The sequence below is a fragment of the Perissodus microlepis genome, chromosome 16 (assembly GCF_051167445.1).
Source record: "Perissodus microlepis isolate ML-2025 ecotype Zambia chromosome 16, ASM5116744v1, whole genome shotgun sequence".
In the NCBI taxonomy this organism is placed as follows: Eukaryota; Metazoa; Chordata; class Actinopteri; order Cichliformes; family Cichlidae; genus Perissodus; species Perissodus microlepis.
The window spans coordinates 21,940,932-21,968,287 of NC_140476.1; the positions used below are offsets into that span (position 1 = coordinate 21,940,932).

Sequence of the window (27,356 nt, forward strand, 5' to 3'; positions counted from 1 at the left end):
TAAATAAAAGTAAAAAGAAAACATCTTTATTTCAGTTAGCTGTAGAGAGCTTGGCTGCATCACAGAGATGAATGTATTAAGTGCGCTTCATTCCTCGAATGTCACCTTTCAAATTGCCTTGTTAGCTGAAAAATTTGCTGATCATTGTGGCTTTTTGTTTTCTGCAGTTCCACTCAAGTGTGAATGAGACAGAGAATCAAAGTGGAAAGTGGGTGTGTGCATTTTTGTTGCCCTATTGTTACACTGGAACTCCAGCTGCTGGTCTTTGAGGTTGTCACTGCCTCAGTGAAGGAAATCTGTTTTCTGGGTGTTTTCTGGGTGTTACATTAGTGTGTAACAATGTGTAACACATGTGTATATTCACAACAGACTTGGCACTCCTTTTCATGCTTTCCAAAATGCTTACATACTGTAAAATGTTAGTTTGATGAAAGTAGTTACAGAGCACACTTAACTGCCACAGGTATTCCCAGACTGCAGGAAAATGCTGATTGAACAGTGTAATTTAAAATGTTTTACATATTTTCTTTCTGTGTCATACACTTAGTCAGTTGGAAATATCCAGAGGAAACGATGAGATTTTAAGAAGTCTTTTTCGACGCATTCAAATACATGTAATATTATCAGCCTTTTATCACACAATAAACTGGTTTAAGAGCCCAGTTGGGTTAAGGTGTTGTCACTCGAAACTTAACTGACAGGTAGCATTCCTTCTGCTTCTACTCTATAACATGTTTTTAAATTCCAAATGGCTGAATGCAATCGTGGTAAATCTGAAGGTCAGAATGCCTTTCTGTGAATCTTTTGGTTTTTAACCTCAGAGGTTATCATAGCACGGACAAAACTGCAGTATTGTTGGGTCAGGCTGCATATTTTGGCAGTCTATTGACTGCAAATACAAAAAGATCAACTAATTCCCTTGCTGGTTTTGAGATCCACCTTTCCCCGGAGATTGTCTTTAGAAAATGCAGACAATGCTACAGCGTCATAACCTGTTTTTTTATTCAACAACAACACAAATGATCAAAAAAGAAAAAGAAACAAAACAAAAGTGCAGTTGAGCAACAAAATATTTGGGTGTTATGATAAAATAACTCGAACAAAACTCATACTTTATCTGTCACCAGCTGATAAGAGCTCAGAACAATGACTTTACACAACCATCATCACAAATGAAACTGTGAGATAACCAGTCGTTTTTAAAAGTCAAGGGTTGAAGCTGAATGCAACCAGGAAGTCTGGATGTTTCCGTTCTCTCTGTTTTGTAATGTATAACCTGGCTCTTTCCATCTCTGGATGCATGTTCATGTTGCATATTATTTTAAAAAGATGGTTCAAGTTTATAATGCATAATTTGTGGCAACTCTTAACATCACCAACACATTGAATGTTTAAGAATAGCCTACAGGCTTTCATTGCGATCAAAAGAGGAAAAATCAGTTGTGTTAGGTGTTTAGCTTTAAAGCAAATCACAAGTAAAAATCAAGAAATAACTCAATTTTTTTGCCTTCTTTACTCAATAGTTATTCAATTTGTATAGTATCTGTTCACAAAAAGTCAACTCAAGGAACTTTAGATTGTAAGGTAAAGACTCTACAATAATATAGCGAAACCACAACAATCACACAATCAGCAAGTGCCTGGCGACAGTGGGAAGGAAAAACTCCCTTTTAACAGGAAGAAACTGGCAGCAGAACCAGGCTCAAGGCAGGGTGACCATCTGCCACAAAGGTTGGGAGTGAGGGGAGGGAGACAGAACAAAATAATACGCTATAATAATCTCCCACTTTTTATCTAAAATGTAAAACTGCAGTGATTTTACAAAAAGAAAAAACAAAACACAACAAGTGCAATAAGTTTCTATAAAAGTTTATTTTAAAGACAAATATTACCAAGTACAAAAATGGGGCATAAGGTGCATACAAAAGCATCGGCTTAAACTGACAGATGGACATAACAGGGTAAAATTACAATAACTAATGTATCTCATGGAAAACCTCATTATTCTCCAGCCAGAAGAATTATCCATCGTTTCCAGTTCATTGACCATTTAGGACATGAGGCGATCATGGGCAGCTACAATAAGCATCTGCCTCCTTCCAAAGAACTTTACATGAGACACATTAGACTAAAACAACAGTCAATACATACAGTTCATCTGAACACACTAACATCATCAGCGTCGCAGATAGGACGCTAAGTCTTTCGTCAGTATCCCTGTCAGTGAGGCGGTTCAGAAGAACAGTCTAAGATCCAACAGACCACTTCTTCTCCAACTTTGAAATAACATCTGGCTCTTAAACATACGCAGTGAGGTAATAAATTACACATTAAATAAAAGGCTTAAATACGTTTCATCTGTGGATCACTTGAGCTGAAAGCATTCTGCGTGTGACACTTTGGAGTGCAAAAATATAGTCAAGTGTGATGAGCACGCAAATGCTTTCTCCAAGATCAACACATCTACAGTCAAGACCACAGAGTAGACCAACACCATTTAGGCCTGTAGATAAAAATAGCTGCTTTCTTTTCTACCATTCAAATGTTTGTCCATGAATTTCATCAGTAGTAACAGCAGCAGCAGCATGAAGGCCTATTCAAAGAAGACACTTTTTCAGTTAACGAAAAGAGTCTGTGCGTCAGAGTTTATGTGGGCTCTCGGATTCTACTGGCCCCAACCTCCGATGCCAAGCTCCTTCTTGTAGCGCTTGGTGAGAGAGTTAGCCTGGTCAGTGAGCTTGGACAGCACCATTTGCAGCCCGGTGAGATGGTACTGGAACTGGCTCTGCAGATTCTCGTCTTCAATCTCGTCTTCCTCCTCGGATGAGGCTGAAGAGAGGGAGGACATCGACACCGAGGAGTGAGAGCGAGTGACTTTCATGCTCTCTTTGCGCGTCTCGTCGGAGGTGCCGTGCCTGACTCCCCACTCGATCTCCCCGCGGATAGATTTAAGCAGCTGGTAGTAGCTGTACATGTCCCCCTCGTCCTCCTCTGATTTCAGAGAGCTCATCTGGCTGTCCTCATCCAGCGGGACATCCCGCAGCAGGCTGGGCAACAGGATGGTCTGGTCCATGTTCTTTACGGCCCCGATGAAGCTGTTCATGGCGTTGAAAAGGGAGTTTTTCTGAGTTGTGGTTTCTTGCAGCTGCATCATCATCTTGGCGGTAGTTGTTTTTTTCCTCCAAACGTGAAAGCAATGATCCGAATGTCTTGTCTCGCTTTCCTCTCTTCTGTGTGTGCCCAGCTGTAATACCGCGCTGATCGGCTTTACGCAGAGGCTGCTTTTCTGTTAATGCTCCAGCGAAGATTGGCTGCCCTCAAGCAATCATGCGACTTGCTCTGGTAGTCGTGCTCGGTTCTTGAGCTTTATCGCTCACTTGCTTGCTCTTCTCGATCGTTCTGAAACGCTTCGGAAGCGCTGGGATATATACACACAGGTAGTTTCAAGGCGGTGCCACAACCTGTTTGTCGAGTTCTACCAAGAGTAATCGGACCCAAATGACCTGAAATGGCACAGAGCAGAGAACAGAGGTTTGGCACTTTTTCTAGAAAAGGCGTGGCTTTATGTTGACAGGTAGACTAGAACACATTCCACAGTAAACCTCAAACACCGATGCAAAGCTCGAGAAAAAGCTCTAAATCGAGTTCAGACGTCAATTAAAGCCGACTACACGCGATGTTTCACGGTGCGTATTTACGCGTAACAATTTCATCCCAAACTTCACTTACTGTGCAACGTGCCGTCCTGTAAACCTACAGTGTACCGCTGTCTTCCGGTAAAAAAGTCGCTGAGATTACATCACCACATCCCACATTCTGTTCCGATGAAGCACACAGCTGAGGCACGTAGGGTGAGGCTGTAGCGTGCGGACCGGTATTATGAATATTCATTATCCAAGCCATCAGCCCATCACTTTGGTTTCAAGGCAAACCAATCATGACCCGGAGGCGGGACAAGTCCGAGTTTGACCAATGAGGAGACGGTAGTCGTGCAAAGAGCACAGAAGCAACACGTGGAAGAACTCCTTTCAACCATGTATATTTATAGTGCAGTTATTGGAATCCTTGAGAGCTCGACCACGTAGTGCCTGTTTTCTGCATGTGAAAGACACTCCGGTAAAACTGGTACTAATGTAGAGTCACTGGGTTCATGATCTGGAGTAAAAAAAAGCACAGGCAGCAAGTCTACAGCAGTGACATCAGCAAATTATAAGCAGCAGTATAATAGAAGTATTCAGTGGTTCTTTATCTGTATTAAACGTTAGTATAAGTGTTTACTGTTGCAGGTGGAGGGGGTGTAGCCTGTGTTAAATACTTTATAAAGCTGGGTGTTTTATTCCCGAGTTTCAACGTTGGGGTGTGTCACCTGCAAACAGTCATTACACAATTAATGCTTTAAGAAAGAGGGGAGAGGGGGAAGTAATGTCCTGCAACATCTATCGCTCAATTATCTTTGAATTTTAATTCCTTTTTCTCTTTGTGGATCAGGTTTTACTTGGTTTCATAGCACAGGGAAGTTGCCTGGTGTCCTCTTATGCTAATCATATACAGTATGCTTACAGTCTATAATACTGTCAACTTGTTTTTTCATAAAGCAGTTTCTTTTTTTGGTGTATTTTGTGTACAAAATACCCATAATAGGCAGAAATACCATGGATACTGTACATCTATGGCAACAAAAATGCAATTAAAGTAACAAAAAATGCGATTAGAGTACAAGTTTACTCATTACTGAGTACCAGTCTCACACTAACAGAAATATAACAGGCCCGCTGAACTCCTCTCGGGGTAATTTAGTCCATAAACCAGGTGCAGCGCTGTCAAGGTTTGTGAGATTACGCTTAAAATCTGAACTGTTGCACCAGCCGGTTTCCAGCAGTGGTGGTGGGTAGCTGATTTTCGTCTGCCCTTCAGCTGCTGGTAAACAGGGGAACTCCCACACAGCCCCTGCATCAGAAATAGCCCAGCATTAGTACTTGATACACTAGGTGCACCCAGTGGGAGTCTGAAATCTGAGCTTTGATAAACACTTCTGGCCAAGGTGAAACTGTACAAACATGTTTTCCACATACCACCGTCAGCAAAAATAAAATTCCACCATGTTGACAGGCGTTAAATCAAAATGTGTTAAATCAAAACAGGGATAAGCTCATATGAATGATATTAGGATGAGTCGGAAGTTAAAGCACGGATAAAGGGGTGGCCTGAATCATGCTGTGTGTCTTGGAGATGATGTATGCGGGCACGGTTTGTTCTAGATCCTTTGTAAATGCATCAGCATTCAAGAAGTCTCACTCAGCAAGAATTGTGAGAATGTGAAGACAAAAACCTGTTTGCTGGGTTTCTGTCTCTCTGTGTTTTGGAATCTACCTACAGCTTCTCTTTGTTATGTCCCTTGTCATATCGTTTCCATCACAGTTCCTCACCGCACACACCGAGTGGTGGAGGAAGTATTCCTATTTAAGTAGGGTTTCAATAGGGCAATGTAAAGAAAAAAATGTATGCGTTATTAATGAAACATACTTAAAGTATAAGAATCAAACTACTCACTATGTAAGCAGAAAGGTTGTGTGTCATTATTCTATTGCTCTATAACATATTATTGATTCATACTTATTCAAATTAAAAAAAACTAATTTGTACTTTTTAAAATTATAATGCAAAGGTTAGCATGACAAAACTACAATATTTCCCTGTGAAATGCAGTATGAGCTAAAAGTAGCATATAAGCATTAATGTAATGCCGCTTTTGTATATTTTTGTTGACTTTCACTGTACTCTGTGTTTTATCATCTGTTTCAGTGCCCTAAACATATAAATAAATACAGCAATATGCAAAAGTATCAAGCCAGCCTTCATTTCTTTATATTTTGCTAGGAAAATGAGAACTAGGCGCAGAGATTTATTGAAACGTGCAAACATGTATGGAAATACAGTACATAAGGCCAAAAGAGAGTCTGTGCAGCTCTGACAAGCTTGAAAATCAATAGTTTGACCACCTTTATTCTTCAACACAGTAGTCTTCAGGTAGAGATCTCTGACATTCTTTAACAATCCTTTTGTTCTGTTCGCTGTTAAAATGATCCACACTGCTTCAGTAATGTTGAGGCCGGTGTTCTGGGGAGGCCAATCCATGGCTGACAGTGTTCCTTTGTGTGTTTTTCTATTCATCTATGCCCTTTACTGCATTCTCAGTGTGTTTGGGATCATTGTCATTCTTGTCATTGTTTATCTGTTGTGTTTTAAGCCTGACATTTCTTCTTTTTCCTTTCAGTTTTCCAGTTTCCTCGAAAATCTTTTAAGGACACTGCACAGCATGCCGAGATGTGTAAAACTGTGTTTTTCATAGAGTCAACTAAAGACATGGGGGCAAATGATTTCTTTTTACAACATGCGACTAGTAACAAAGTGCCATTTCTTTGCTAAGTTGCCTCAACACTGGTTCATCCCTTGAGTTAGGTGCAATTTTTGTGCTTGAATGATTCACAGGTCAGTGTTAAATGGCATAAAAAACCCTGGAGAAGCCTGGAGAACTATCACTATCACAAATTAAAAGAAAGTCTAGCACCTTGGAAGAAAACTATAAAGAAAGGAGGGGGTCTCAAGATTTTTGCACAGTACTGTGCTGTAGAGTGAAGGCAAAATATTGAAGAAGTAAAAATGTGAATGCTTAAACAAAGGACCTTTTCTGGATAAAAGCAAATGTGCTTGGAGCCTTGTCCCTGTCCCACATCCCTCCCGTCCCAAAACTGCAAAGCCTCATGAAAACAAATGAACTAATCTTAGTGCTGCTTTGAAGATTAGCTGATCCCAGATCTAGTTAAGAAAAAAAAGAAGCAGGTCAGCAGAGCAAATGTGCACCACTGCAGAGGAGAGATGTGAAATTGGAGCTGGCTTTGCTTTCTCAACAGACTTGTCAGTCATGGGCCCCACCTCACTGAATTCCTCTATTCTCCCGTGAAAGGCCTTTCCACTTGTCAGAGGACGTACCGCGTCTGAATGCAACAACCAAACCCGGATCAGTTCGGGAGGGTTTCTCGATTGTGTGTCATGTCAGGAGCTGAGCATCCACCGATTACGGCGGGTGTCATCATCATCCCCGAGGCTTCAAAGAGTAAGGGAGAGAGAGGAGATAGAGGAGGAGGGGGAGGTGGTTGGGAGAGAGGGTTAGAGTGGTGTGCTGAGCTATAGGAACAGGCAGCTTGAGTGGGAACTCTAGTACTTGTCATCACAACTGCATGTTGCTGAAAAGTGTGAGGCAGGGGTGTCTGAGTTAAGCGGGGAAGCTTGAGGCGAAGCAGCAACAGCAATTAGAACAACAACAGCTGCGAGAACAACAGCGACAACAGCTCCCATCACAAACAGACAGGTGGAATGGGGCGGGCCTCCTATTTTACTTTATAAGACAGTAAATAAAGCGTCACCGTGGGGTGCAGACGGTAGGGTGTGGGTGTGTGTCTGTTTGTGTGTGTGAGAGGAAGGCGAGGAAGCTTAAGTGCTCCCCCTGCAAGTTTTGGAAATTAAATTCATAATAAGATCATATTAAAGCAGTCAAAGTAATTCCTGTCGTGGATTTAATACGATTTTTAACCAGCCATTAAAAAAAACCCAACTTGTCTTTCATACTGAACCTCGTGCGCCGCTTAAGGCTGGCAGCCATCACTGAGACAAATCAGGAGCAGCGTCCAATGTAGCACATTAGCATTTACGACAATAAATGGGAACCTTCTAATGACATAATGTTTTCAGGTAAGAAGGACTTCAGATACTTGGGATACCACGACAGGGGTTTGAAAACTTTACAACAATACTGCAGTGAGTGATTTCCCTGTTTTTGTACAGTTGTTGGATTTCATGTAATATTGTAACTTATTTGTAAATTTTAAGCACATTTGGACTATTTAGTTACCCCAAAAGAATTACGTTAACACGCATTTCAAAGCTGTGGACTTTTGTGTTTTTAAAAGGCCTAAAAATAATGACGCTGTTTGAGCGTCAGGGGGAGAATTTCGGGATTGCTGAATGTATCAACAGCTTGCCACAGTGACCTTGGTTAAGATTGGTTTTTGGTTTTCTTTTCAGATTTCTGCATCTTTGACTTATTGAATAAAACATCTTACTGATGACTGTTTGTTGTGCAATGAACTCTCTAAAGTCTGCAGAGTAAACTGAACAGTGCAGTCATGATACCCATGAAAACAATGACGTATGTCCCCGGCACAGGACAATGCAACTGCTAAAGCTCATCGGAGGAAAGCCGTCCTCAGTTTTAAATATGTCACTGTGCTTTTCCGACTTTGGCAGCGTCCCGATGCTTTTGCGAAAAGCCTCTGCCAAACTACAATAACTAGGTCAAGTCAAGCTGCTTAAACGAAGGCTTAAAGTGAGGTAGATGCAATTTCATAGGGAAAGAGCCTCGTGCACACCATCGCATTTAGGGGAAAAATAGGATGCGGCGTGGTTATACTAAGCTAAAATGAACGCAGTCATAGCAGTTAACTTTTTTTTTCCATGATCGTTATTGCTCTAAACTGTTTAAGAGGGACATTGATTCAACTGTACGGTCATTTTGAGGCTGCAGGTATTGAACTTTATTGCAATACTCTGACCTAATTAACACAGCCCAACAAACGGGCTTTAAAGGATATTAAAAGAGACTTGAGGCTTTCCCACAGAGTCTGGTTATAATTTGCAGTCTGGGGGTGAGGGGGGGCGTGGGTGGAGAGGGGGCCCCAACAACTCCTGACCTCAGTAGTTTTCTCTGACCGCCCTGCTGATCCACCGCGCACTCAGAGCGGTCACATTTCCGTCTGCTGGCTCATTTCAGAAGGCAGAGACTCTAAATTCTCCTTATGTTCTGTGTTTTCTTTTTTCTTTTCTTTCTTTCTTTTTTTTTTTTTAAGTGGACTGACGATAAGCAGACTTATCTCCTCATAATTAGACCCGCTGCACTGCGCACACACCGACGCGCTCTGGAGCGGCGCTTTGTGTGTCTGCCGTGCGTGTGAGTAATAGCGCTTCCCCAGTGAATGCCTCCCTCTAGCCTATAACCCATTATGTGCAGTCGGGAGGCGGAGGCGAGGGCGAGGCAGGGCGCGGGAGGCAGCGGCACGCACGCTCCATTAGCGGACCCACTGCCGCGCCGCTCTGCCGGTAATTTGCGTAACGAGATTGGAGCGAGCCCAGTCGGTCGGCGCGGTCTCCCCGCGAGTACCAGCCTCTCTTCCCCTATCGTCGCACCGCTTTTTCCGGCCTTGTTTCCGACGCAGCCCGCAGCAGCAGCAGCTGCAGCAGGGGAGGAAAACAGACACACAGAGACCGGGGGATGTGTGTGCGGCGCTTTGACAAATGCGGTTTCCCCTCCGTGTTTTCTCCCCCCTCCCTCCGCACGCTCTCTCTCTCTCTCGGTGAAATCTCTCCACAGTTCCGTTTTGAGCTGATAACCAGGCGCCATCATGTGGACGAGCACGGCGTGATAAGATAAAAGAAACGGCCACCTGCGCCGTTAGCGAGTGTGCAGCGATGCGGGAAGAGCGAGCTTTTGAAAGGACTGGAAGAACATAAGTGAACTTTTTGTTCATTTATTTTATTTTTATTTGACTTTTTAGGGGGTATTTTATTATAACACCATATAGGTGCTTGTCGTCTATTTAGCCTACGTTTAACATGTTCTTACTTTTAATCTGATCTTTTCTCTACTTCTCGTTTAAACCGAGGCCCTATACACTGGTCAAATTATGAGCTATCTAGTGAATCAAATATGGATTAGATATAATTTCCCAATTTTAAGTGAATATTTTTAGTGAACCGAGTGGGGATTTTTTCATGTTAAATTGTAAATGGCCTGTATTTGTATAGCGCTTTACTAGTCCCTAAGGACCCCAAAGCGCTTTACACATTCAGTCATCCACCCATTTACACACTGGTGATGGCAAGCTACATTGATAGAAGAAGTCTTATGGAAACAACAGGAAATCATGATGCAGAAATGGCTACAATGCTGTGCAAAAGTCTTAAAAGTCAAAAGCAATAAAAACTAAAATAGACTTTATTGTAGTTTTTCTTTTTTTGAAGTGGTCTTGAGGAGCAGTTCTTTCTGAAGGTATTTCAACGTTTTTCTTTGGACATTGGCTACTTTTTCACTCATTTCCAGCGCAGTCCTTGCACCTGAGCGTTTTCAGAGGAATGTTTCTTTCCACTTAACACCGACCCATGACTCATTCAAGCTTAAAAAAGACACCCAATTCAAGGGATGAGCCGGAACAAATTGTAAATCGTATCTTTAGGCATTTTGTTACAAGCAGCATGTCACAAAACAAATAATATCTACAGCAGGCAAACGGTATCTGAAAGTCATGTCACATTAAGAAATTTGAAAAAGTCCAAAAGAAACCTTAGAGATGCACCTTACTCTTCTTCACTGAAGACTCATCAGAAACGGTGTCAATGGAAGAGTGTCAATGTATGTTGCCATTTTCCCTGCAGCATATAAATAAATGAGGGATGGTTCAAACTTTTGCACAGTACTGTAAATGAAAAAAAATCCCCAGTTACGTTTCTGTTGAAGCAAAAATGACCACAGTGCAAACAAAAGTGTTATTCTGTATATTTATTGATAATAAGACCACTGATGGTGACTTAGTCGATAGTAGACGGCATGGTGCAGTTCTTCTTTGGGTGTCTAGTGACCCCATGTGTAAGCAGGATGGTATTACAATTTAGTATTTACAGGAAAATATCAGTTCAGAGAAAGGTAAAGTAAGTTTAAGGGTGCTGGAAAACATACATTCACTAAATAAATATACAGTTTCAAAAGCAACAAGCTTTGAAAAGCCACAACCAAATACTGACCAAAACCGAATAACAACAGGATCCACAGACTCTAGACGCGCGCACTCTCTCGCTTACACGCACGCTCAAGGTTACAGAGATAGTCAGCTACAGAGGAACAAAGTCTCACACGCACACGCATACCGAAAGAGAGATAAAAAAAACCACTTGGTGAAAGTGTAAACTGAATGCCAACCGAACTCTAATAAATACACAGCTAAACTGCGCGTTACTCTCAACGAAACATCGGCCACGATTCTTTTTTTCAGTGCGGGGTCTTCCTATAAACTATTAAACAAATACAGCACAAAGTGTGGATTCAAAACTGTGACACAACATTTATACTGATTAGCATATTAGAATGAGAAACGGTATGTCATATAAATTACATTTCCGATACATATCTACAGCTGATGATGACGATGATTAAGCATGTTGCATGGCACCACACACGATACAGTAGATGAACACGTGTCTTCCTGCTAAATCTGACATCCTTTGCCGTAGCAGACCGCTGACGTTAGCTCAAACCAGCAGAAAACAATTGGCGACCCTAATGATTCGACATGACACTTGCAAGCTTTAAAGCGCTGCTCTGCGAGCTCTTAACCACTAGAACGAAGCAAAAAGTAAGATGGGTCTCTTTAAAGCTAAAATCTGCCAGTAATTTCTACATTTTCTACATATAATAACACGAACACGAGTACTAAAACATCACTAAAGTGTCAGTATGCGTCATATAAGTGCTTGTCTCCCCTTGCAGGAAACTTTCATCCTGTTTTCCATCTGCTCTCTATATCAGCAACACTCTAAATGCGCTTGCAGAGACTGTGTAAAAGTCTGGGCCTTTTTTCTGTATTTAATTCATATTCAGGTTTACAAGTATGACCCTCAAAAAACCCCAGCTGAAGCACATGTGGCCTTTGATTGCTCCTCAAAGGAAGCTGAAGAGCAGTAACCTTAACGATTACTGATTACTAGAGGTCTAATTCAGAGCCTGATAAAACCCGGTCACACCAGTATTGAAGCAAAATCAGTACATTTAAATGAACTTGCAGTAGTGAAAAGATGTTTAGGTGACTTTTGCATGTTTTTCTGTTTTTTTTTAAAAATTATTTTAAACTGGTTAGTCCAATTTTTTTCTTTAATATTTATCTATAACCCTCATCTACCAACCCAAAAAAATGTAGATACAGTTATCAGACAGCTTTCAATGGTGTAATCTGTGTTTTGTAGAAACTGATTGAGTTAGCATCTACACTAATCTAAGGAGCTTGGAAAGACAAGCGTCTGGACTTCTTTAAGTTTCCTTGAAGATGTTTCACCTCTCATTCGAGAAGCTTCTTCACTTTTAAGAGCAACTAGTGGAGTCCTATGGGAGTGTCCCCAAGAAGGTCATGGAACCTCTATTGATCCTCTACCTAATCACACGAGCCAAGGTATGAAAACAGGTGTGGACCAAGGTTTCAGGTGAACCCACTGTGAAACCTAGCCCCACCCTATCATGTGATTTCCTGAGGTCAAAAGGCCCAGGATGTGAGTGGGCGTTAAGGCGTCTGGGAAGGGATCTCAAAACTGGATTATAGACAGTTGGTGTCGTAAACCACCACCTCTGTTCAACGCTGGTTGTTCACAGTGGACATAAATGGCTTCCTTAAATCCTCTTTCAAACCGTCTGTCTTCTCTGTCCGTGAACATTGGCATCCTCGAAAGAGTGCCCTTTTCTTTTAGATGCAGAGATGCCATCTACACTAATATGCTAATTGGCAATTGGTGTGACCAGGCCTTTTAGACTGACCTCAAAGGTGTGACTCGCTGAACGGACTGCATTTCATTCCATGTAAAACTAATGACAGACTGTAAAATGTGCGCAAAGTTGACCGTTATTTTGTAGTTTGGTATTTGTATCCCACACTAAAGTTTCAAAATACCATTAAACCTGTGCCATTCATATTTAAACTACCTAAATACATTATTTTAGACAAGAAAAATATATCATGCTTCGTCTTAAGGTTAAAAATAATCTTTCCCCTTCTTTTTCGGCTTCCTCCCTTTTCATATAAACCTAAAACATCCTCCTCAGTGCATGTAATCAATTCACAAAGTGTCACAACCAAAGGATACACAAGGATGAGCGACAGCAAAGTCAAATGCAACAACTGAACCTACCTAGTAAAACGATTGCTCTCAAGCTTTAGTAAAGTCATTTAGTACAAACATGTGCAGTGTTTTTTTTAAGCATGCTGCAGCCAACTGAGAAACAAAGTTTGAGCCCGCTCATCTACCCGAGACCAACACCGCTGTCCACTCAAGACAACTCTGGTCTACCTGCTTGCCGTGGGCCGTCCTGATCTGAGATACGTGCCGGTGAGCAACTTCTACATCGAGCCGCAATGGAACGTGTGGTATAGAAAGCTGTGGTGCAAGTGAGTCATGGAATGGTGCTTTACAGTAAGATACATTAAGATATTACATTAAGATCACAGGCAGAGAGACGGAGGGACGTAAATTCCAATTCGGATGTTGGGTAGAGTTTCAGGAATTTACTCTGGTCGTGTGTCAAGAGTCTTCGTCTCTAATTCTCTTCAACTCCCTCTCTGAAAGATAAAGAAGAGTTCACGTTGTAGAATAGAGAGAACAACATTTTTCTTTAAATTTATTTGGAGAGGTGATCTTTGGTTTTTAATGGCTCTTACCTGCCACCTCACATCGGCTACACCATCTCATACTGATTGGCTGTGATGATCCTGGACAGACAGCAGGCCAGCAGCATGCCAATCAGCTGAAAGACAGAAAAATCGGCGCGTTGAGGATTTATTTATACACCAAACACCAAACGCGCACGCCGTCACCTGCAAAAACCTCAAGTCCTACCTGTGAGAACGCAATCCCAAACGTCACTCCTGCGATAATGGCCATGTTGGTCTCCATGAAAGAAGTGACCAACTCAAAGCAGCCCTGAAACACAGGGGGCAGGTTAATCCGCAGAGGGTACGGGGACATGTTATATGAGCAAATCAGAGGCAAGAAGGGTATATGGGAATGTATCTGAGGCAGGTGTTAGTATATGGAGAAGGCAGGGATTTGAAAAGCCACGTGAGGACGTCTGATGTAAACACAGCTACCTTCTAACCTGTGAGATTTATCGACTGTCTGACAGCAGATAGATGAGAAGGAGGAAAACAGAATACAAAAACTGACCTGGTGGTACACCTTGCTCGGGGCTACAGTCGCGTTGCGAAGGTCTTCGAGGTGGCAGTCAGAGGAGTTGAAGCAGCAGCTGGCAGGAATGCCATTTGAGGGATAATACACGCTCTCAATCCAACTCGTGTAGTTATAAACGCCACAGCAACGCAGCTGAAGAGAGGCGGAAACGGAGAAAGATCAGAATTATCCGTCAATAAATCCACATTAACGACGAGTCAAAAATACAGTTTCCTTTGTTCAACAATTTCCCACATCTTCTTATGTACATCAACCATTCACACCTACACCCACTTCAGTGTCACCAATTAACCTAGCAAGCATTTTTTTGGACTGTGGGAGGAAACCAGAATACCCACCCTGACACAGGAAGAACATACACACTGTAATGTTGTAAGACAATGGGTGTTAACCACCACGCAGCGCAGTGTCATTTCGTTTTCAGCAAACGCTGCTTAAAAAGAAGTGAGTTCAGCATCACCGACACACTTCAAACGCACGAGCCGTGTATGGCAGCTAAGCAACAGTGCTCATTGTTAATAGTCTTATGCCTGATTTAGACACTTTGTAAATCTTTCTAGAAAGATTTCTTGGTCTACAGGAAATGAATTTCTCGCTGCATGACATCCACTAACTGGGGTGGCGACGGTTTGACCCTCGGTTCTTTGAAGCCTGGCAAATGTGGGTTGTGCTGTAAAGGGCTTCGAGTCATGGATCTGATTATAATGTGATGTGGCTTTTTGTACACAAACAGTGCTTAAAAGACAATCGTTTCATTGGCTTTGTTGGCAATAAGAAAAATAAAACACGTACTGACATCTGTGAACCTTTAGCTTTAGTCGCGTGTTTTGATTTTCTGCTGTTGGATTCTTTAGCTGTTCATTCATTCTTTATTAGCTTATGCTAAGACTATTTTTTTCATATCCTCTCTCTCTTTCTCATCCCATCTCTTGCTCCCTTCCTGCTCCAAACGCATCACATCAGCTGGCAGAGGCGTGTTCTTTCCACAGTTAAATCAATCTGATTTTGCCACAGTCCCTATGTGCGAGCCAATCATTTCCGTCCTGTCAAGATTTTTTAAAACTGTTCCTTCCCCTGCTGCTGTCAGCTGTCATTGCAGTGTCAAATCGATGCAAGCCTCCTCCACCCTCTTTAACTCCACTGCCTGTGGGTCTCATGAGTAGTCCTACCCTACCCCCCAGAACTCCACAATCATCCTTAACCCTTTGCTCCACTGTCATAAGCATCTGTAGACTCCAACGGTGGCGGTGGAGAAAAATACCACTTTAAAGTGACGATGTCTCGTTTATTTAATCTTGAGGATGAGGGCTCACCTTGTGCTGCAAGTTATCGACGGCACGGCTCGCCTCATCCTCGGCATTGTAGTGCTTCACCGCGTCAGTGTACGTTCTGCGGAAGGTTCCCTTGATCTGCGGTTTAGGGACGATCGTAAGCACAGGCATTAACAGAGAAAGGCTGTTTACTGAGCTACAGTCTTAAAAAAGAAAGCAAATTGGTACATGCATACTGACCTCGTGGCGAAACACAAATCCAGAGATGCCCGCCACTAACTCAGCGAGGAAGACGAGTGACAGAAACATGGCATACTGCAGAGAAGGAAGGGAAAGAGGAGGGAGATTTGCATAGTTAGTGTGAAAACCCTCTGCTTTAGATGAATATCATTTGCCTATTGTTGTACTACTACACAACACACACACACACACTCCAACACATTTACTTGACTGTCATTAATGGAACAAAGTGCCCTGCAGCAACCCCTCTGTGGGATAGCGGTCAACCATTATTCCCTGTATAATGTGACCTGAAGCTAATTAATCAGCATCGACACCATTCACTGCAACATAACACCCCCTCCGCCCTCCCCCTCCTCCTCCAACAGCCTCTCACCAGCTTCAGCATCCATGGGCTTCCTCTGCAGGTGGCGAAGCAGCCAAACAGGCCGAAAACAATGATGACTGTCCCGGTGCCGATGAGGACGTATGGGGCGTTGGTGGAGTTGTCGGCTATCAGAGAGATGTACGGGCCCAACATCAGCTTCCCCCATACTCCCACCGCCAGCAGGATAGCTCCTGTTATCTAAAGGGTGGAGGTTGTGAGCGAGACAGATGTTAAACAGAGAAGCACGGAGAACAAGAATGAAATTTGCGGAGCAGGCCTTTATTGCTGCACCTCTGCGATATTATGGTTTACAAAAAGTTGTGTTTTAGCGCCACGGCGACAGGGAGGAGGAGGAAGGGGATCAATACGGAACAAGAAAGGAGTGCAATTAGAGTAAGGAGGAGGAGACGGGAGACCGAAGACACAAATTTATCTGGAGTACAGGATGGTGATCACCTGCTTTACACACACACACACACACACACACACACACACACACACACACACACACACACACACAGCAATACACAGAGGAAGAGAGAAAAGGAAAGAGGACAAATCAAAGAAGCTCTTTGATCCAAGGCGAGACGCTTCCTCCTGTTGCGCCTCTCTTAGCATTTCAAATGAAGGCTACGGATAAAAGAGCGTGTTGTACAAGGCAGCTGAAGCGGCGTGTGTCTCAGCTGGGTATGTCTTGCTGGCATCAGAAAGAGAGCGGGGTGTGGAACGGCTGCTGATGAGCTGACTCCAGCGAGGGCCAACTCATCATCCTAACCTCCTTTCTTCCAAGAGGAGGCTGTTCGCCGTCCTGCTGCCAAGGCCCTCTGACTGGAGGGGGAGCAGCCTGTACAAAATGTCTCTGTGCAGCCTGAAACCTTTAAAGCTAATGAGAGAAATACACTCAGCTCTCTGCGGTTAGCTCTCTTAGCTATTAGTCACTGATGCAGAAGCGAAACAGAAATGATTAACAGCAATACGGAAACCGGGGCTGCCTGTAAATTCAGAAAAGCCTCCGCAGGTTAATGGTGGTGTTAACAACATTTACACTTTTCCCCCTTGGCAGGGTGCACACACAATGTCTTGACAAAGGTCTTTCACCGTGACTAATAGCCAGCCTGTGCTTTGACTGAGCTGCTTTGTTCTGACTTGTTTGTTTGCAGGTTTTGAGCAAACCTTAGGTGTCCTTTTGACCTGTAGCTTCAGAATATAATAATAAAATGCAGTTGCGGAGTAAAATGGCTCAGCGTAATTGTTGCTCATGCAAAAATGCGCTTATGAATTTTCCTATCAGCATCATGGCACGCCCAGACAATGAGGTCAGCTACGGCCTACGGAGAGGCAAAGCACTTTAACTGAACTAGCGCTGTATCTTCAAATTCCTTGTTTGAGGCTGTAAAAATAATTTGCATGAGTGATTCATCCATTAACCCCCGGGACAGACTGCTGACCTGTCCAGGGTGTACCCCGCCTCTCGGACCGTGACAGCTGGGATAGACTCCACGCATCCACGACCCTGAATTGGATAAGTGTGAAAAAAAATGGACGGCTGGATGGTTCTACCCATTAAGTGTTCGATGCATCATGCAGCAGCATTGGGTCTGACAATGACTATTTCAGCACTTTACTCCGTGCATGCACATAAGTTGACTTGTGCTGTCTTTAAATAATTTGCACTGTAACAACACACAAAGCACTACAAATTGACATATTGTAACTTTAAAGTTGATCTCAGTACAAACATGAGGCAAGAACTGATGAATAATTAATTCAGTTTCTCGCTCTGTTTTGGTCTCTATCAAATAGCTGTCTTGTTATCTGCTCTACAATATTAACCACTGAGCTGCATAATTTATCTGACCCCAGTTTGATGGCGAGCATGCAGTGAAATGTAGCTCAATCACAGCTTTTTTGGCTGATACCAGTCTCACAGATTTGGAAAGAAGGTTGTTGAAAGCAGTGAGACTAAACCAAACTGTTAAAGTCACAAAACAAAACGCTAAAAGACGCTAAAGAGCTGCAGAATCTCTGTGGCTTCATCACTACAACTCATATTATATACACTCATCCAATTATTAGTAATAGAGTAATGCTCATTATATGTATAATCAGGTGTAAGTAGGCAAGGAAAAAGACTTTTGGCAGCAGAAGCCTTCTGGTTTCCATCTGTGTGTGCTTATGGTTCTATTGACTATATTATGTAAATTAATTATGTTCAAGCAGGCTTGCAGGTAAACAGTCCATGTGGAGAGCAAAAGCAGGATGGCATTTGACAACTATGATCTTTTTTTTTTTCAAATACCTTAAAACAGAAATCTTTTACAGTCATTTAATCTTGACTAAATAATAAAATTCAACACATTTTTAGGCAACTTGGCATGGCTGTCTGTCGCCCTTATGAACTTGAATTGAACACTACAAATGAGAGACTTCAGAGCAGGGATTTCAAACTCATTTTCAATTGTACAGCCCACTTTGACTTTAAGTGGACCGGACAAGTGAAACTATATTATTATTATTCTTTGTTTTTCTTGATTGATGAACATTTTCTTCTTTTTCTTAACATAAATCTCTATAATAGACAGTGAAAAACAGTCATTTAACTGTTTATCTATTACTTCGCTGCTTTGGTGCCTTATGAATGGCTGTGGAGGAGGTCTTTATCAGAGGAACAAGCGATAAAACTTGTAATTTTTGTAAAGTACAAAAATTTATGTTCGCCATCATATTTTCAGTCATCCAGTGGACCAGATTGGAGTCTTTGCGTGGCCGATTCTGGGCCCTGGGCCGTATGTTTGACGCGCCTGCTTTAGACCACCAGCAAAAAATGATCGATTCGCCTACCTCTGTAATGCGATAATAATCGACGCAATTACATTTCTGTTGAGAGACTGTTTTCCGACACTTTATAGATGGATGCTTCAAATTAAATAATTGACAAAGAAATGCACTTCATCACTTCACTGATGCAAAAATCATTTTAAAAATCCAATAGTGCCATAAAGCAGCTGTGGACAGTGATTTGCAACATTACCCCCTGAAAGCCAATACAGTGGAGAGAACATTTCTGGTTCATAAAATCTATTTTTTTCCCCTCCGCACTCTCAATTTAAATCTATACTGGAAAACCAGAGGACACTGAAAGCATTCAGATTACACAATGTGATATAAAGAAAGATATATGGGCTCGAAATGTGGAAGAAGAGAAAAAAGCAGCATTTTTAAGAGGCTCCACAGATGCAAAAGTTTAAACACTATGACTAAATGGGACAGGCCTGCTATTATACTGTCATAATAGCAGACCTAATAAAAGAAGGTACAAAGTGTTGGCTAAACTGATGCAACTTAACATATGCAAGCAAGCTGTTTTTTTCAGTTCCCTGCTCAGCTGAACTGAAGGACTGCGGGCTGATGATTAGATTCTTTAGTAATGACAGCTACTCTTTCTATTAACAGTGAATCTAATAGCCCGAGCAGACTGTCATTCCGGAGAACAGTCCTCTTGATGACGATATACTCACTGTTTATGTCCATCAGCGACAAAATGTCTCTCCTCAAAAGAGCCGCTGCCGCTGCATACCAATAAATGATCATCTTGTCACTGCTAAAGTGCTAATTTTAAAGTCAACTGGGAAATCAAGTCCGAGAAGCATGGGGCAAAATCGTCTCGACTTCACTTCTGCTGCTGAATTTCAAACACCTCTGCCTCCTCCTCCTTCTCCACCCCTCCACCCCCACCCCCCCTCGGGCGTTTTGTTTGAAATTCAATGCCCAACTGGCCACCCTGGTTCCAGCACAGAGTTTAAAACAGGTCACCCTCCTCTCTCTTCCCTCCTCCTCCTCCCTTCATCGGCCTCATAAAGAAACAGAAGGTGCAATGACAAAATATATGACTCCACCACCTGCTCTGCGTTCCCCAGCCCAGCATGTGCACACCCATGTATGTGTGTTCTTCCCAATTATGACATTATTTGCCACGAGAAACCCATAGAAACACTTCTCCTGCACTAAATGTGGTGCCAGCGCTCTCTCCGAGCTCTGCCCTAAGGGGCTGAGGACACCAAGTGAGCCGCGAGACTCTTCTGCACTTTTGGCGCACGAAGCATGAAACCTGAAGCTGTTGATGTAAGGGAGTGCTAAAATACCATCCGATCCAGACTAAATATAAAAGTTCACACGCGTGACACCGGTGCATGTCTACAATGTAGGAAGACACACAGCACAACTCTTCTATTCAAGAGTTTTTCGACTACAGATCCTAACTCGAAGGGCTGATCTCAGCTTTAACGACGTTCTACAAAGTTAGGGTTAATTCAGTTAGGATTTATTCAGGTTTTGCTCAAAGGAAAGTATTGAAGCTTATGTTGTTTTCTTTTTAGCTTTCTAGGGTGAATGTTCAGGGTGAGTGCAGAGGGGAGCTTTTAGATCATTTCCCCCTGGCTATATCTGGCTGCTACCAAAAAGACAGACGGGAATAAGTCTGTAATGCGCAATTATGGCTAAAAAAGATCAGTCACACAGTACTGTGTTCAGTGCTGCCTTATGTTTGTACTGTTCCCTGCATGATCATATTTGAAGACTGGGCTGATAATCAAAAGGTAAACAGAGGCAAATCCAAAGCACTGCAAATCAAACAGAGATAGCATTTCACTCCTCACTTCACGGATTAATCGCAAACTAATTTATCTCAAAATTTGGTTTTAGCGATTCCTTGAGTGATCTGCCGTTTCAAATCCTCGGGAAAAGTAGTATAACGAGTGTTAAATACAACTGAGGAGAATAAATTTTTTTTGTATTATTTTCGAATCGGAAAAAGAATTTGCTGCTTAACACCCGAGTGAAAAAAGAGCTGGCAGAAATATTGATTGTGCACTACAAATTTAAGGCTTTTGTAGCGCTGTGTTGGTTTGCATAATTTGTATTTGCGCTTTCATTATTAAGCGTGTAAAATATTCAAACAAAAGAAGGTGGGCCATGCACAGAGGGAGGATGTCCGCACACAGAAACATGCATATTCCTAAAATATAGGACTTAACAAAAACATATGGCACTTTATAAAGATGTCAAGTAAACATGATGGACATTTTTCATCATTTATATATTTATATATATATATTTATAATATGCTAGGAAAATGGGAAAAAGAGTAGGAGCAGTGATGTTTTGAAACATGCTCAAACATACATAGAAACACAGAATATAAGCCAAACAGAGTTTGTACAACTCTAACAAGCTTGAATTTGGTATGACAACCTTTATGCTTCAACACAGCCTGACCTCTCTTAGATATGTTTTCTTGTTATTTCTTGTTGAGGCCCGGGCTCTGGGGAGGCCCATCCATGACAAGATCTCTAACAACACTGGTGAAAAAGCCACCCCAAACCACGACAGAGCCTCCGCTGTGTTTTACAGATGGCTGTAGACACTTATTGTTTTGTACATATTGTCCATGATCTTAACCAAAAATTTCACATTTTTATTTATTGTTCTATAAGATGTGTTGCCACTGATTTTTAGTCTAGTTCCTGATAGCCTTTTAGGCATTTTTCATGGATTCATTAATAAATAAATGGTAATAAATCAAGTGCTTTAACAAAGTGAGTTAGGTGCCTTTTATTATAGTTGAATGACTCATTACCAGTGTTGGGACTAACGCGTTATTAAGTAACGCGTTACAGTAACTACGTCATTATTGTGGTAACGAGCACGGTAACTAGTTATTATGCCAAAACCAGGAACGCGTTACTCGTTACTGGGATTTAGATAGGCTCGTTATTCGTTACTTCGTGTGGTGGCTATCACGGAGCTTCCACAGATTCAGTAACATTAGCAAGTGGTGGAGGCCAGCAGGTGGATGAGGGAAAGGGGAGGCAAGAGGAGAGACCCAAAGCGACTGCCGGTCCGAGTGTCAGGTGAACTGAACTTCAGGTAAGAAGTTATGACCTGCAGTCTATCTGGGTCAGATATAAACCAAGTTTAGGTGGAGTTTATTTTCGTTGTGCTGACTTTTTCGTACTGCGTACTAGGTAGCATGAGGGAGTTTCTATACAGCTGGGTGGGTGCTATGATGTTACTGATGTTGAACTTTATTTTGTTCATAAGGTTAATTATTAGAGTTGCCAACCGTCCCCTAAAACGGAATCGTCCCGTATTCAGAGAAAATATTACGCGTTTCATATTGAGCTGAAAAGGAACGCGATTTGTCCCGGACTTCAGCTAGAATGAAAAAGACATAAAGGTGGAGTTATTCTGTGTCTTTGCTGCACAGCTGCCTCTTCTTCTCTCGTTCTCTCCCCCTCCCTCTCCTGTTTCTACTTCAGTCATTAAACTGATCAATGATCAGCTGATCGGCTTTTCTCTCGTTTGTTTATCGCCCACAGAAAGAAGAAACCAGCGGATGTCGCGCTAAACAACAGCAGCACGTTTAAGCTTGATCAGCTGTTGTTAGAATTTATTCAATATTAATTTCTAATATCAGCTGATGTTTGCTGGAGCCACAGCTGTAAAGCTGCTGGTCATGATATCGGTTTGGATATGTGGTGAGAGGGAAACATGAAGATGAAACCAGGAGATGTCCTTACTGAATCATCAGAGCTGAACAGGTGATGGAGAAACAGGTTTACCTTTTAGGTGACATGAATGAGTTGAAGGGAAGTTATGAACTGTTTCTGAGAGACAAATAACACCAGGATCCTTTTTTATGTAGCTGACAGCTGGTAACTGTGCAGGGGCGGATCTAGCAAAGTGTTGCCAGGGGGCCAGGTAGGGCATTAACAGGGAAAGGGGGGCACAAAGAAATACTTTCTTATTCTCATTTAAAATGTCTCACTTTTAAAAAATAATTATCTGAGTCTTACAACAAACGATTGATAGATTGATGCATATATACCATCAAGACAGTGTACATCACTGTCACAACAGTGTTTGTTTTCATTCAAAGGTTTTATGATTTTTCCTATAATGGTGGGCCAGTCTCTAGTCAAAATGCCCGGGACGATTTTTTGTCCCAGTCCAGCCATGTATGCAGCTCATTTGCAGTCTGGTGTTACCTACATCTTCCTATTCAGAAGGCAGAATTTCCGAGTTCTGAGTACAATCCAAAGCACCACGACTGCAGTTTTTGTGTTGGATGTAAAAAGCGCACATGACGCTGTGACGTAGGCTAGAATCATGGCAGCGGTCAACAACGGTCCAGGCGTGGGATTTCTCTCGTGGAAATATGCACATTATCTTTTCCTTTCTATTGGTAGGTGGCACAGTGCACTTGTGGCAAGTAAGCAAGCTAGAAGACTGGCAGTCTGGCTGGGTAACTAGTTACTTTGAAAGTAACTGAGTTACTTTTGATAGAAGTAACTAGTAATGTAACTAAGTTACTAATTTAAAGTAACTTACCCAGCACTGCTCATTGGTAATTCTTTTGTGGCTTAACAAACAAAAATATTCCTCTGAAAATGGTCAGGTGCAGGGGCTGGCAGCCAGTGTCCAATGACAAACTTTGAAAGACCTTCAGGAAGTCATTTTTTTAAAAATGACAAGAAGGTCTGGCTGCTCAGAAAAAAAGAAGAAGAAAGAAATAAGAGATGGCTCAAGACTTTTGCACAGCACTGTATCATACAACACAACAGCACAAACCCAAAGGACAACCCTAAAATTACAACTCTTCTGCATAGCCAGCAACTGAAATTGGAAAAATGAAAAAACCCTAAAACAATTATGTAGTCGATATATTATTGACTGATGTATATTGAAACACATTTGAATGATATTTCAACATAAATTAAATATCTTGTTCTGTCTTCTTCGGTGGGAGGATTTAATGAATTTCCCTCTTTATGTTATATTAAACTGAATATTTTGAGTTTATGGACTGTTGGGCAGACAAAAAATACTCTTTTTCTAAGTGTTTGCTACATAAAACAATAATTTGGAGTATTTGCTTATTGTATCACTGCTTTCAGCAAAGTGCTGGATATTTACATCCTTTCACAACCACAACAAAACAGGGAGTCAACAAAACTAATAAGCAGTATCTGCATTAACGTCACATTTAAAGTTAGCAGGTATTTTACTGCTAACAGGAATGCTGTATTTCAATATGACACTGCCACTGTGTATTTACAATCCACTATTTCAGATAGAAATACTATCCTGTTGACTACACCGCACTTATATTTGTTATGCAGCTCTACAGATTATGATTTAAAAGCTGACAAAGCGCATATAAAACACACACAACAGTTTTTATGTGGTTAGTTAAACCACACAAATCTACATTTAAATGAGTGAAACTAGTTCTGCTGCTGGGAACAGCAATACTGAAATACAGCAATAATTATGAAGTAGCGACAAAACAATGTGAGGCTGATAGAGCTTACAGACCTTTTACTTTTCTAAGCTCATTTTTGCTCTGCAGTGGAGTATTTCACAGCACTACATAATGTGCGAGGAAGGCTACAATGCCAAAATATGTCATCACAAGCAAGACGCAAGCAAGACTGTAAAAAATAGGGATAAGGAAAAGAATCGATACAGCATAGTACAGAGACACAAAATAAATTAATTAATTAAAACACGTCTCGTCTGACAGGAGGCAATCTTTCTGCAAGCAGTCGCAGTCTGACTCAGACTGGCTGCATTAAATCTCAAATTGCTGTCTAATTTACAAATGCAGACAGGTTGCCAACATGCTACCATCAGTCTGAATGACTCTTTATCACTTAGTGCAATTCGAAGGGTTTCGACACAACTTGGTGCCCCTGGTTGTATTCTGGTTACATTCCTGTTGAACAGAAAGGCTGGTGAGCACAAATGTAATAGTTAAATGTGAGTTTATGTCTATGCAGACAGCAACGGATGTGTGATGTGTGTGAACGCTGTATTATCAGAAACAGATTGCTAACTTGAGCCCCTGATGCTGTCTTACAACAACATTTATTCCAGGTTTTAGTCAGAGTGTTGACAACTTCATTTTGAAGACAAAAAAAAGAAGATGTGAGATAACGTTATCTTATTGGATAAAACAGATCCTGAGTGTTTAACTTTGAGGACCTTATTTGCGATCGTAAAATCGTAATATTTAATATCATAAACCCTGAATCAACCCTTAGTTATCCTCTAACGGACTTATACTGCTGGGGATTTCCATGATGCACTGAGTGTTTGTCTTTCTCTAACCAAGTGTTTATGCACCACTCTGCAATTAATTATGAGATATTATTAATCTCTGGCTATCTTCCACAGCACGTCCTCTGTCTTGTCTCCCTACCCTCACCCCCAACTGGTCGTGGCAGATGGCTGCTCCACCCTGAGGCTGGTTATGGTGGAGGGGTTCTTCTTGTTAAAAGGGAGTTTTTCCTTCCCACTGTTGCCAAATCTCTTGCTCACAGGTTGGCGTCTGATTGTTGGGGCTTTCCCTGTATTACTGTAGGGCCTTTACCTTTACATAAATAAAATGAACATCACAAAATGTAAAAAATAAATTTTTAAAAATCGCAATATGGTAGAGTGAAGTGTTGCGACGATATATAGCGGGGTGTCTGGTGAGTGCCACCTTTAGTAATAAGGAATTAGTACATAATGCACTCGTTTTAAATTTGATGCCTTCACGCATTAATATGAATCAGCTAATCGCATATTTTTGGTAGTTTATTCATAATTTGTAGTCCTTTATGTAACGTTTGAGTCTGGAGCGCAACAGAGTAGCATCATGTGCACTTGTTTCTGACGATGAAGTAAAAATAAATTCCACCACTGAGGCTACACCGACGGTGCGAGGGCCCTTTAAGAATCTATACCAGCGACCCCGAAATCTATAGTATGTGGCCGGGGAAAATGGGCTCTAACCGGGGCCTCATTGCACAGACCAGGCCCTTAACGCCGGAGTTAAACCATGGCAGTGATGTTAACATCATCCACCTCGCTAACTGATACCAACCATGATGCTATATGTGATATAAGCTACGCACTGACGCCCAGCAGCCAAAACGGGCTGTGTGTAACCTTAACCCCCGTTACATAGCCCGCTAGTAGATAACAAATGTCCCACAGACGCCGAAATAGGCGGCTTTATTTCACCTGTGTGGATTATTATCAAAATTGAGCGTTTATTCAAACGACGGAATGGATCCGTCGATGATGCTGGCACTGTCCACTCCTTCATCGCGCACAACAAAAACAGAGCAGCGGCGGATTGAGATGGACTGACATCTTCCTCCGCAGGGTATTTCTTTTGTGTTTAAGAGGATAGAAAAAGGCTACCTACCCAAAATACGAACGAGTAGACGATGAGGAGAGTTTTAAGGCAGGTGATGACCGGTTTGGTCTCCATTGTGGATCTACGCTGGACCCGCTGTGGTAAAAATTAACGGGAGCGGAAAAAAACAGAAACGTCTCCTGCGAGCTGTCGCGTTGCGCCCCTGCTCTGATGCAGCCGCACGGCGTCACTAGACCTGCTCACAGCTCTCACATCATGATCGCTGCTCTTTTTTCATTTAGCATCAAACAGCAGCATCGATTACTGCATGAGGCCAGCAGTTTTTAATAATGCTGAATTTCCTCAGTGGCGGAAGAAAAATATAGATCCACGGGGGGGACTCCAGTAAAAGCTTCTTAAAGTGAGTGAAAATAACAAATACTCCATTACCAGTCAGAATTTACACTCCAAAGGTTATTCAGGTAAAGTGAGCACCATGCATTGGTGTGTTGTTAAGTTTGCTGACTTACAAAGAAATGAACAGTCTCTAATTTTTATGGAGAGACAGAATATCAACCAAAAATTCCAGAAAAAAAGAAACCACATTATACAAAAGTTAGAAATTGATTTGTATTTAATGCCCGAGCAAAACATGACTTAGTACTTGGTGGAAAAACTCTTGTTGCTAAGTACAGTAGTAAGATGTTTATTGTAGTAGTTGATCACCAAGTTTGCACGTGTCTCAGTAAGGATTTTCTCTCACTCCCCAATTAAGGAAACTCTAAATCCTTTAGGTTTCTTGACTGCTGCTTGGCAACTTAAAGCTTCAGCCCCCTCCACAGATTTTCTGTAGGATTGTGGTCTGGAGACTGGAGACCAGTTCTCTTTCCCTTGCTGGAAGAACCATGACCCATCTTTAGTGTTCTGGATGAAGGAAGGGAGTTTTTGTCCAATATTTTATGGTACATTTTATGGTACCCTTAACAGAAAAAATACCCCCAAAGTCCCAAACACAGCAGGCACATTTGATGCCTAAGAGATCGATTTTAGTTTCATCCGACCACAACACTTTCTCCCAAGCCTTGTCTAAATCACTCAGCTGTTCACTGGAAACCTTGCGGTTACTACAAGATTTCAATCCATTATGCTGTAGTGCATTACCAATGGTGTTCCTGGTGACTGTGGTTCCAGCTACCTTCAGATCATTAACAAACTCCTCCAGTGTAGTTTTCAG

General features: G+C 41.9%; 2 protein-coding genes across 2 annotated transcripts; both read right to left on the reverse strand.

Annotated features, from left to right (window-relative positions):
* Nucleotides 1–1,853: 1,853 nt before the first annotated feature.
* LOC146370891 (mid1-interacting protein 1-B-like) lies at nucleotides 1,854–3,856 on the reverse strand. Its single transcript, XM_084908667.1, has 2 exons — nucleotides 3,730–3,856; nucleotides 1,854–3,503 (listed from the first exon to the last, which is right to left on the reverse strand). The coding sequence occupies exon 2, from the start codon at nucleotides 3,155–3,157 to the stop codon at nucleotides 2,666–2,668; it is 492 nt and encodes a 163-aa protein (XP_084764793.1). The 5' UTR covers nucleotides 3,158–3,503; nucleotides 3,730–3,856; the 3' UTR covers nucleotides 1,854–2,665.
* Nucleotides 3,857–10,594: 6,738 nt separating this feature from the next.
* tspan7 (tetraspanin 7) lies at nucleotides 10,595–26,383 on the reverse strand. The gene is made up of 8 exons (XM_084954684.1): nucleotides 26,192–26,383; nucleotides 15,943–16,131; nucleotides 15,567–15,641; nucleotides 15,369–15,464; nucleotides 14,032–14,187; nucleotides 13,705–13,788; nucleotides 13,527–13,612; nucleotides 10,595–13,427 (listed from the first exon to the last, which is right to left on the reverse strand). The coding sequence occupies exons 1-7, from the start codon at nucleotides 26,255–26,257 to the stop codon at nucleotides 13,544–13,546; spliced, it is 735 nt and encodes a 244-aa protein (XP_084810810.1). The 5' UTR covers nucleotides 26,258–26,383; the 3' UTR covers nucleotides 10,595–13,427; nucleotides 13,527–13,543.
* Nucleotides 26,384–27,356: the final 973 nt, after the last annotated feature.